The following is an 11815-nucleotide window of genomic DNA, read 5'->3' as shown; positions in this document are numbered from 1 at the left end:
AAGCAAGAAATTGTCTGCTTGTGTTAAAGGGTGTGTGGCTGTAAGCATGTTTGTTGTGTCTGAAAGAAGTACATACCTTGGACATTGTGTAAGTATGAAGAAAGGTTAGCAAAACATGCAACAGAACATGAGCCATACCAAACCACTTAACCCAAACCCAAGATAATTGCACTTCATATTGTATATATATAATGACATATATGGTGTATGATATGCAATCTGTGAAGTAGTTTACAATAGGTATCACATTGCACTCTGGTCTACAGTACATAGCAAAGGTTTATCATTTCTCTAGGAAATCCACTGGCAGAAGGGCAGGTGACCGCAAACAGGAACCCTGTGACACCCTGTCGAAAAGGGTTAGTTCTCATTTAGTTGCTTTTTTATAACTTTTCTGGGGCCAGTAGGGTGTGTTGCCTTTTTAAAAGTGTCCTGTTTTATCTGTCTATTTTTAGAATACATCAGTATCATTTTCAGTATGTATTATATAATGGAATCAGTAGTGTATAATCTACACTGCGTTCCTTTCCATGCACTGATGTGATTCCAATTGCCTGCCTATTCTGACTTCACTAATCTGACATTAATGGTATATAATATAATGTGTCCAAACATCTGCAATTATTGGCAATACTGTGTTTCACAAGGTGACCTTTGTCACAATCTGAATCAACGATTAGCAACTCACTCACACAGAAATGTAGATCGGCCATCCCCCAGTCTGACTGGCCTAGCATTTGAGGGCTCATCATTGGGTTTCTAATACAGCTGACCTCATTTATGTAACTTTTAGAAGGGTGGGCATTAATGGGGGCCAGTTCATGAAAAGCATCACAACTGAGGGGCCGGAGAAATACGGCTTGAAGTATGAGTAATCACATTACAGCTGTAGATACAATGAAGTACAGCAGCAGCAATATGGGTGTTCAAATGTTGTATTTTGTACATGCATAACAACATCTTTAACTGTTTTTTGATGGCTAATATGGAATGAAATACGTGATAAGATAACAGTAATGGAATCTGTGCTTTGCACAGTAACTGCTAGGTTCAAGATTTCCAGTGAGTACAAACAGGATTCAAACACTGTTCAGGTGAATTAAATGTGTAATCAGTCGCATATGTAGCTCTTCTGACGTATAGGCCTACTTGTTGCATTTGACGTTCCCATCATTTAAATGAGATGACCGTGACCTCTAGATTTTTTTTTGCAGTGGGGGCAGGCACCGGGGGTGTCTCCCCCGGGGTTTTTTTTCTGGTTGCTAATCACACTATTTTAACATGTTTTGAGAGGGATAGGCCCATCTTTTTTCTGACGCACGTCACGTTACCCCATGCATTAGCCTATACCAAATGCCACTGCTTGAATAAATGAAAAACATAGCCTGCCTAGTTCACATTGACAATGAAAACGTTTAGCCTAGGTTTCTGACAGAAATTACGTTTTGTGCCAACATATTGTAGAAACACAACCACGGCCTTTATTTGGCGAATCATCTCCTTCACTTTCTTTGGTTATTATATAGTCTACGATTCACTTTAACCACAAAACGTTTTGCCGTCGCCAAACGCAATTTACTTCGTTAGGCTATCGGTGATACTTTTTTCTTCGAATCGCAAGAGTGCGCATTTAATGTGACATGCCACATGATTTCCAAGAGGCCTTTAGACAGGCTCATTTCTGACTTCACTAGACTATTATTGCATGTTGTAAGACGTGAAGAAGGACAACGGCAATAGCCTAGGCTACGCACAAATTCATAATTCACTAAATGGACACAGAGAGACTCCAAGTTTTTCTTTCGCTATCGTTTCGAAAAAAAATAGCCAGGCTACTAGAAATACTTTTAAATTCCCTTTGAGTCGGATCTGCTCCAACTTTCCACCAAGTGTTGCAGAAATTGTGCCCGTGTTTTTTGTTGTTTTTTTTGCGATATTGTTGACAAACTATTTGTGTGGTGCAACCTGTTAAATATTAGTAGTTCATAAACTCCAACGTAGTGCCAATTTAGGTTGAAACTAAACTAAGAACTTACGTTCAATTTACGTACAAATGTAATGGATTGTAATGTAGTCTAACTTGTGCAATGGGCTACGGTGCAGTGGCTGCAGGATTAAAGCGAGCGAGAGATGCAAGAATGGAGAATACAGCTCATGCGCTTGCTAGAGCTTACATTTTTTTTTAAAGTGCCAGTACAAATGACCCCGCGGGCCGCCCCTCTAAACCAACTTTCCGAGAAGCACGGTATGATGCCACCCAATGTGAATTACCTCAAGAAAGTGAGTGTAGTTACAATTGGTGTCATAGCGACATCTTGTGGACATCAACACATAATCCCGGAAGTGTTTGAGGTCGGCGGGGCATGCAATTTTCAAAACACAGGAGCTCTGCCAAGATCTGAGGCGTCTTAATCGCCTACGCCAATATTTCGCAAGTGTGACTACAACCTACAACTTTTACATTATGTCCGTCTTCTTAACTGTTTTGTCAGGTGGGATCGTGTTGTATTTGTTGCTGTACTACACATTGTTTAAGGGTTCCCGCTGCAGAAGCAGTGCTATGTTGAAAGGGAAAACTGTTATTGTGACAGGTAAGATTGCTAAATTGGTCGCTAATACATACCGCTAACGTTAAAAGCTACCTGAAGTTTCGATGCTTGACCACCTTTTTTTAATATGAAGTTTCTGATGATGTTAACATTTAGCACCCCAACCCCCTCCCCATTCGCGTTAATAGCATGTATGTATGAACAAGCATGAGTAAAATGCTGAAGTGTGAAAACAACTTAAAACACTTGTTATTCAGGCAGCAATACAGGTATTGGGAAAAGCACAGCGATGGACCTAGCCAAGAGAGGTGCACGTGTCATTCTAGCCTGTCGCAACAAACAGAAAGCAGAAGCTGCTGTTTATGACATTAGGAGGGTAATACGTTTTTATCCTTTTTGGTTTTATTGTTATACATAAATACAGTCAAGGTGCTGCATAAGCACCTAGGTTGGTACAACGGCAAACTAACTCGCATCTTCTCGAATCCAGGAGAGTGGAAACAGTGAAGTGCTGTACATGCAGCTGGACTTGGCGAGTCTGAAGTCGGTGCGTTCCTTCGCCAAAACATTTTTGAAGACAGAGCCTCGACTCGACTTGCTCATCAACAACGCAGGTGTGAGGTTAGGGTAATCATGTTGTCGTTGGTGTTTGACTGTATCTTGAATGATTACCTGTTGCACTGAAGGGTAGCAACGTGCCATACAACGTATTATAGTCAAAGAGGAGGCCGAAAGCAAGGCCCGCAAGACCTTAACCTTTACTGTCCTTTGCTGACCTTATGAAGCTGAGACATTGTTGGCACTGGATAACTTCAAATCGTAAGGTCAGAATTCCAGGGATTCACTATTCAGGTGTTACCTGTTGCAAGGTGTGACAAAATAAATTCTTGGGGCAGGTGGGAAGACACATGTTAACCAAGCCTGAATTTGCACACAGCGACACAGGCCTACCAAGGCCCCCCAAAAACCCAGCTGACTGCTCCAAAATTTGGCTTGGACCTCACACTGTTCACCTAGGAGGAACAACTGGTGTTTTTACAGAAAAGCCCATATCTAGGCCATCATCATTTGACAGATGACAGATGTCAGGTGTTTGACACATGAATCATGACACTGTACAAATTGTGGACTATGTGGATGTGTGTAGGATTCTGTGGGATTTCAGTTGTCTTGAATGCACCATTACATTACATGCCTTTCATTATTACAGTGGTAGACACGTGATATTACAACCACACAGCTGGCCAGTGGTGTTGCTAACTTTAGTGGATGTTTAGTCTGGGCGACACAGAGCAAACCTGTTTGGACACTGACATTTCGATGAGGGTAGTGTAAGACTATTTTGTGTCCAGGGTGGCGTGATTCCAGAATCCACCCCTGATGCTAACTTCCCCTCAACCCTTCTGCACACAGGGCTCATGGGGACAGGTCAAACGGAGGACGGATTTGGGTTGGTCTTCGGGGTCAACCATCTAGGTCACTTCCTGTTGACCTGCCTGCTCCTGGAGCGGCTGAAGCAGAGCGGACAGAGTCGCGTGGTGAACGTGTCGGCGCTGCTCCACCGCCTGGGCACCATCGACTTCGCCACCCTGAGTGCCCATAAGGACCTGGTGACAGGGCAGTCCAGCTGGCACGGCTTCATGGCCTACTGCCACAGCAAGCTGTGCAACGTCCTCTTCACCCGTGAACTGGCCAACTGCTTGGAGGGCACCAATGTCACCTGCTACAGCCTTCACCCAGGTGAGTCAGTGTCATTGCCATTGAGCTAATTTCCAGTGACTTACTCAACACTCGGGGTGATGCACATTGAACTGATGTCTGTTGTTTTTGCTTTATTTCTTCTTAATAAATCAAACCCACTATATTGTGAAAAATAATAGCATGTTTTGCCAGTATAATATTTTGACCTTTTTTTTCAAGCAGTTCAATCCTTAAAACATTCTTGGATCAGTGCAGTTTCATTCTTCAGTTGTCTCTCTGCCATCCAGGGGTAATCAACACAGAGTTCTCCCGCAACCTGAGCCTGTGGCAGCGGCTGCTCTTTCTGCCTTTCTCCCGGCTCTTCTTCCTGGACCCAGAGGCCGGTGCCCAGACCACCCTGCACTGCGCCCTCCAGGAAGGTATTGAGCCGTTCAGCGGACGCTACTTCTCCGCATGTGCCTTACAGGGAGTTAGCGCGAAGGCAAGAGATGACGGTCTGGCTAAGAAGCTGTGGGAAGTCAGTGAGAGGCTATGCGGTCTGTCCTGAGCTAGAGGTTAGGGAATGTTGCTCCTGAGCTAGAGGTTAGGGAATGTTGTTAGGGAATGTTGCTCCTGGAATATGTGCTGCACTTTTCTCTGGATTTCCAGTGTTACTTGCATGTAAGTTGTTACTTTGTTGTTACTTTGTTACTTTGTTTTTGTCTTTATACTTGCAACAAGCCTTATCAAACTGACATTGTTTGGAAAGTAACAACTGATCTATGCACAGATAGAGAGAGACAGATTTTTGACAGAATTTTACTGTGCTTTTCTATGACATTTTTAAAAAATATGTAATCTTGATTTTCCCTTGACTGATGCTTCATACTCTAATGCGTGAATATTAAAAACGCCAAATAGTGACACTTCACCTCAAATCAAAATACACTGTCAGTACTAGGGACATTCTGTACTTATCGAACTCTGCTCCCTTTTCTCTATGCAATTTTGTTTTTGTAAGCCATTAATAAATTACCATTTAATCATGTCACTGATTTGCTTTCAAACAGCGAAGCTTGCTTGCTTGCAAAGCCAGCATGCTTTTCAGATGTACCGGTAGTGCCCGGGTGTTCTTACGTGTCAAAAAAAAATCAATTAAGCATTTGTGTGCATTCTGCTGTGGAGATGCCTTTCGAATGACTAACGGCTGATGCATACTCGTGATGACTCAGCAGAACTCTGCAGGCAGCCAGCACTCTCAAAGTGCACTGATCTTGAAAGGCCAGTTGTGTTCAAAATTGATGTTATCATCAACACAATCGTTGCAGAATGCTGTTCCATCTGTAAATCTGCACTCCTCTCGTTCTGCTGCAGTTCTTTAGCAGCATATATGAATTGATAGAGCGGCAGCATCAGATAAGAGCAGTGTAATGTAGCTACTTTAGTGCCTCCCTCTGCCTTTGTACTCTTTTTTTAAAATTATTATTGTATGCTCGGAAAGCAGATTAAAAAGCACAGCTTGTAAATTCTGCAGTGAAGGAAATCCTGAAATGGATATACTTTCAACACTAGAGGGCAGTAGCGTGCCACACAACATACTCTGGTCTTCTGCTCCAGCTTTTTTTCAAAGAGGAGACAGAAAACAAGGACCACAAGACCTTAACCTTTATTGACCTTATGAAGCTGTGCCTTCAACAAAAAAGAAACCTTGTTAGCACTGGATAACTTCAAACCGTAAGGTCAGCATTCCAGGGAGTCACTATTAAGATATTACAAAGTGTAATTGCAAAGCATATCCTTCTATTCCATCATGTTTTGCCTTTTGTCTTTTGTTCCACTCCTGTCAATCGTAACAGCTACTGTGAGCAATGTGCTGGAGCACAAGTAATTGGTAACATTATGCTTTACATTGCTCTGCATGTATTACTCATCTGTAGTAGACCGTCACCTTGCTGTAATATTTTTTATTTAACTACTCATCAGCTAGTCCCGTCTCATCACATCTCAAGTGTAAATCTCTTAAACATTACCACTGTTAGTTTGAAAGTGCAAGACAATGTGAAGTGTAATACATTTTGTGTCACATAAATACATTGATTCAATTTATATATATGCACATAAATAATTCACATGCATTTCCAAGAAATTCACACTTTTCTTTTTGGAACGCACAATTTGATTGATTTTTAGAGAATAATAGTTCATTATAATTTCAGCTGCTTCAGTAGATTGCTATATATTTCTCTACTGTAGTCATCCTGCTTCTACTAGAGCCTGTACTCGAAGTTGACCACTTTGTGAGTGAAGCGTATATGCAAGTGTTCTTAACATCCCCACTTCTGACCTGTTCCCATCTCACTGAGGCCTGTTACCCTGGCTGACTGGCAAGGTGTCCCTGTACAGATGGGAATCCAATGGCATGTCAGGGGTGTAATTTATCTTGAATTAATGTCTTCAGCAAGTGCCTCTTGATCATGTGATCTTTGGCTCCACTGGGTAGTAGTATAGAGACACTGAGACGGACTGTTTGCCATGAGTCTTAAGTAAGAGGGTCTGGGTTCAACAACCTCCATTCAACACTATCGTATTGTCCTCGCCAATCTGCCATCTCCGGCTACCTCCACCTGCTCCACCTGGCTCTGTCGGAAGAATCAACACATCGATGGCCGATTCGAGGTGTTTACTCTCGACACACTCCCCCGCACTCCTGCATAGTACTTAACCACTGGATTAGCGCATCAATTAGCAATCACTGCATGCAATGCTCCTGATTGATCCAGTATGTTAATTCTTGGATTGTATTGGGCTGCTAGATGTGGTGTGTGTTCTCCGTAATGGTACCTTGTGTTTGGGGGTGGGGGGGGTGCAGGGGAGGGGGTATGGGAGGGTTGCCTGCGGGATGATAAGCGGTGGCGGCGGAGATGCCTCTGTTGCTCTGGATGTTGTGTCACGGCAACACGGAACGCTGCGGTTCCCTCGGAGGGGGAGGGAATCGGAAGAGGAAGTTCCAAGAGAGTGACTTCTTGACATGCATGGTTGTAAATACGCCCCACGTACGTGCAGTTGCCTTCAGGGGGATATGCCACAGTCGTGTCCAATCCCACACTACGGTGCAATATCATATACACAAGGCCTCCACACTAATGTAGTGTAGTTTTAATGTTCCTTTATCCCATAGGATGATTAATCACCACAGCAATCACTCCTGCAGTCATCTTGAGGAGGTCCCGTCTGGATGTAAGGTGTGTGTTTTTGTTTGTGAATGTGTGTGGCTGTTTGTTGGGGGGGGGGGTGGGGGGGGTGTGAGGAGCAGGTGGTTTGGAAGTTCCACTTCCAGGTCTGAGTCAGTTGGGAGAAATGCACTGTGGAGCCAGATTGGCGTCGCACATAAGGTGCGAAGATGGGGGCAAAGGATCTGTGTTTTTATCCAAAAGCTCTCTCTCTCTTTCTCACTCTAGGCCTCAACACCTCCCTCCTTTCCTCACCACGTTCACCCTTTCCTTTCTTTTTATGAGCTCCCTCTCAAAAGACTCGCCATGGAAGGCAGTAAATAGAATCATCCTTTGGGGTCATGTTATTTCCACAGGTGCAATTAACGTCCCCATCTGCTAATCTCTGATTAACGATGTTTACAAATATGGTACAACTTGTAGGAGAGTGGCAGAAAAGCCGCTTACGTCTCTCTCCCTTTCCTCTCCTTTCCTATTTTCACCAACACCCCCTCCACACATTCTCACTGTTCTCGCTTTTACAGAGCGCCCAGCAGCAGACACATTAACTCCACTGAGAATTCTCTATTGTTCCATTATTAATTGAGGTCCATTTGAGCTTGGTTTACAATTGAAGTGGAGGAGAAAGGTTGCTTAAAATGGACTTAAAGTGAACTGATAATGTGGACAAACAGTGAATTCATAGAAAAGGGTCTTGTTTTTTTCCCTTCTGTGTTCCTCTCTGCCAACTCCCTTCCAGACAGTTGGGGATAAGGATGATGGTCACAGGTTAAAGAGGCAACAGAAGAGATGAACTGAACACAGCATTGTTAAAGATGAACAAAATGGTATGATTTTTCAACATCAATATTTCTATCTGACAATATAGGAAACCTGGGACTTGTGCTTTATAGTTGGCCCTATGTATGCATTGTGAGAACATGTCTTTATGAGAAATCTGCATTCCCTCTCTATTTTAATCATTTTAATAGACCAGGTTTTTACGAGATCTCAGGCTGCCAAAATCAGTTATAAAACTGCCAGTTATTATCTTATTTTAATTACCAATGTGCCTTTCTTGACAACATCTTGAGACAGGAGAGCAACAAAAACAGCCCAAATGGTTTCAGATTGGCTTTGGAAACACGCATTCAATTAGACGTTGCAGGTAAATGAACCAGTTTCCCTGTTTTTTTTGTAATTTGCCGTAATCTAATGAGGAAGCATGCCTTGCTGTGCACAGCTTCTAAGGCATGCTGTTGGGGAGGTTTTTGCTGTTAAGGCTATCAATTAAGCAGAAACTGCAACATTCTGCAATTGTTTCACTAATTGCCAATTAGCTACCCAAGAAAAGTGTGGTCTTTTGTTTTATAGCTGTGATTTACAAGGCAACTAAGGGTATTTACTCAATCAAAAAGCATCAAGGTTATTACCATGGTGATGTCCCTTTGTTTTTAAATAGGTTTTCTGGCTGTGCGGATTTAATAGAGGAAAGTTATGGAATGGCTGTCCTACTGTGGAGCCCCAGACTCAGGGCTATGAGGAAATGTATGTGGAAGTGTTTTGGCATTCATAGCATCGCATGACGATTACTGACAATGTGGTACTGCAGCAAAACATAGTAGAAGTGGAAATGGATTAGAATGTTTATACAAAGAATGTCATTGATAATGTTGCCTTTTTTGTTAAGATATTATATCCATTTTCTTGTTTTTTCTCTGCTTATATTCCTGAGTCACATTGTCTTTTATTTTTTAACAATTGCATCCATGTTTTTTTTATTTAGCAATTGCATCAAGTTTCGGTAACACTTTATTTTAATGTGTCGCTGTTACAGTGTTAAAGTCTGAATGAAAAGCAACACTGGTTGAAGCCTGGAAATATTGTAAACAAAGTAGCTAGTTTGCTAGTTTATCATAGTCTACTGGCTAGACTGTTCAGTTTCCCCACGTGTGTTTAAGTTTCAAATGAATACTTTTTCTCCTTGGGACAGGCCCGTTTGAGTCTTGGAAAATAGTTTTCCATTTGCATCGGGATTGAAATTATTAGAATTTAGCAGTCAATTTGAATGCAACAGTTTTGAACAAATTCGTGCAGCGTGCTAATGATGCTAAACAGATTTAATATCAATTTAGCCAGTCGTCTTGCACGATTGTGAATGTTTGGATTACATGTGCATGAGGAGAGATGCGCCTGTTGAGAGAGAGAGAGAGAGAGCACGGGGCAAGGAGTCTGTGTTGAGGTAGGCCTACTTCTATCGCCTACTCTGGTAGAGTTGCACATAGCTACAATACAAGATATATTTAGCCTATTAGCATATATATGGACAACGTAAGGCGGGAGGTGTGTGTTTTAATTTCGAATGTTATATCGAACGTATTTTTTTTAATTGATATCGATTACATGTCTATTGCGATACATATCGCTATCGTTTTATCGCCTAGCCCTAGTACCCACATATAGTTGTTACATTGTAATACTGAGTGCTTTAACAAAACTTTGCCAATTTGCCTAAATTTTCATCAGAGGCAAAGAGCTGACCTGAGACCTGCTGGATGGGGTAAATCTGGTCATGATAGATTTGATATACAAACCATTCTTAGTTACTGTATCAAAGAGTAGCAATGTAGTAGTAGTATCAAAGAGTAACAATGTTGTAGCAGCACATGTACACTGAAGACAATGAGGCCTTGACTGGAGCTAAGAATGGTTTGTATATCAAATCTATCATGACCAGATTTACCCCATCCAGCAGGTCTCAGGTCAGCTCTTTGCCTCTGGTGAAAATTTAGGCAAATTGGCAACGATTTGTAAAAGCACTCAGTATTACAATGTAACAACTATATGTAGGTACCCACAAATACATAATGCAAGTACAATGATAGTACCTGATAGTACATGTTGTTACACAGGTTGTAATTTAAAATACATTAAAATAGTGTTACCCAAGTTTCTTATACATTTGGTTGTTTCTGAGCCACATTCTCAAGATAAAAGTTGGTAATTATTTTGTGTGTGAAAGTGTGAGGAAAAAGTTCAGTACTAGCTCAACAACTAACTGGACCACTAGCTGCATAACCATCCCTAAAACATGTTTTCAATACTGAATGGCTGTCCTTCCAAGTGACCATCAATGAATGAGTTTAACACAAGATGTGTTATGTGGATAACAAGAACAAATCTATATGAATGTGAAAGAGGTGCACACTTGGTACGTTCAAGGCATTTGCATGAAATCTCAAGAACGTTTCTGGGTTAGTACAAAAGAGCTGTGCTATCCTGGCGTTGTGTTCTCCCACCTTTGCTCCTTTGTGTGTTTGTAAAGAGCGAGTAATAAACAGCTGAATAGAAATTGACTTTTTGGGAAATGCCCCCCTTCCCCCGCCGCCTCAGCCACATTCTCCGAACAGATATGCTTTCTTCAAAGTGTCTACTAAAGAGCAGATTGCCTTGTTTGTCATTTACAATGAAAGAATTTCAATTACTCACAGCAACTTTCAGTACAGACGGTAGATATGACCATTGATGTGAGGAGAGGAGGAGGTGAACAAGAGGCAGCTCAAGGCTCTGGTTTTGTCTGAATTCTTTGGGAAATTGGTGGAGAAATATCAAGGATGCATGATATTGATCGGACACTAATTGCACCCCTTTGGTTGTTGAGCTGAAGGAAAACTACCTTCCTGGCAGACCAGTTCCAGATGAAATCACCCATGCAATTAGTGCCATGCTATTCACCAGCCATAGACCAGGATCCTTTTGGTGACACATTTTTTTTTTCTCCACAGGTTTTTGAACGAACAGCAGTCAAACAAACTTGTGATTTTTTCCCCCCTTTACCAGTGTGAAGGTTTTTGAAGACAATACCTGTATTGTCCTGTAGTACCAACTAGACTCTAGAGTGAGGGATTCATTGCTTTGAAAATGCATCTTTGCACACAGCCATCTCCAAGGACAAGGCCTGTTAATTAATGGGAACGGTTAACTAACTCTTCTTGGCTCTGACAATAGGAGGCGTATGCCAAAGCAACAAATGCAAACAGATGTGCTACGTAGTTGACTAGGGGGTGGGGGGTGGGGGGAGAGGAGGAGAGGACTCCACATCATCGATTCCTTTTCAGTGCTCCACTCCTGGAAAACAGACAACAAATAATGCCTTTTCATATGTGCATGTCTTATCATGCCCCTTCCCCATCCTCTTTTGAATCTCGACCTTAATCAGTTCTGATAGCAGCAGATGCCACCGTCCAGTGTTGCTACCCAGCGCGTAGCGTAGGTTTCCTGTGTACACTGCTTGGTCAGAGAGCACGTGGGGCATGTACGAGGCTCTCCCGCGTCTGCCCGGCAACGCCTGATGGGCTTGGCTCATCAGGTAAAGCC

The 11815-nt window shown here is 42.3% G+C and overlaps 1 protein-coding gene across 1 annotated transcript; it reads left to right on the top strand.

The window, feature by feature from the left end:
* The first annotated feature begins 2348 nt into the window (after window positions 1-2348).
* LOC125308206 (dehydrogenase/reductase SDR family member 13-like) lies at window positions 2349-5277 on the top strand. The gene is made up of 5 exons (XM_048264545.1): window positions 2349-2591; window positions 2807-2925; window positions 3040-3163; window positions 3963-4289; window positions 4538-5277. The coding sequence occupies exons 1-5, from the start codon at window positions 2465-2467 to the stop codon at window positions 4795-4797; spliced, it is 957 nt and encodes a 318-aa protein (XP_048120502.1). The 5' UTR covers window positions 2349-2464; the 3' UTR covers window positions 4798-5277.
* Window positions 5278-11815: the final 6538 nt, after the last annotated feature.

Source organism: Alosa alosa, chromosome 15, assembly GCF_017589495.1.
Source record: "Alosa alosa isolate M-15738 ecotype Scorff River chromosome 15, AALO_Geno_1.1, whole genome shotgun sequence".
NCBI lineage: Eukaryota > Metazoa > Chordata > Actinopteri > Clupeiformes > Clupeidae > Alosa > Alosa alosa.
The sequence above is the reverse complement of the archived record's forward strand: the minus strand, read 5'-3'. Positions and strand labels throughout refer to the sequence as shown.

What these genes read in the sequence shown, in the direction of transcription:
- LOC125308206 (XM_048264545.1), top strand. Translation starts at nt 2,465, where the DNA reads ATGTCCGTCTTCTTAACTGTTTTGTCAGGTGGGATCGTGTTGTATTTG. An exon ending in CTTGCTCATCAACAACGCAG is followed by an intron (nt 3,164 to 3,962) that starts GTGTGAGGTTAG and finishes TTCTGCACACAG; the next exon opens with GGCTCATGGGGACAGGTCAA. An exon ending in CTGCTACAGCCTTCACCCAG is followed by an intron (nt 4,290 to 4,537) that starts GTGAGTCAGTGT and finishes TCTGCCATCCAG; the next exon opens with GGGTAATCAACACAGAGTTC.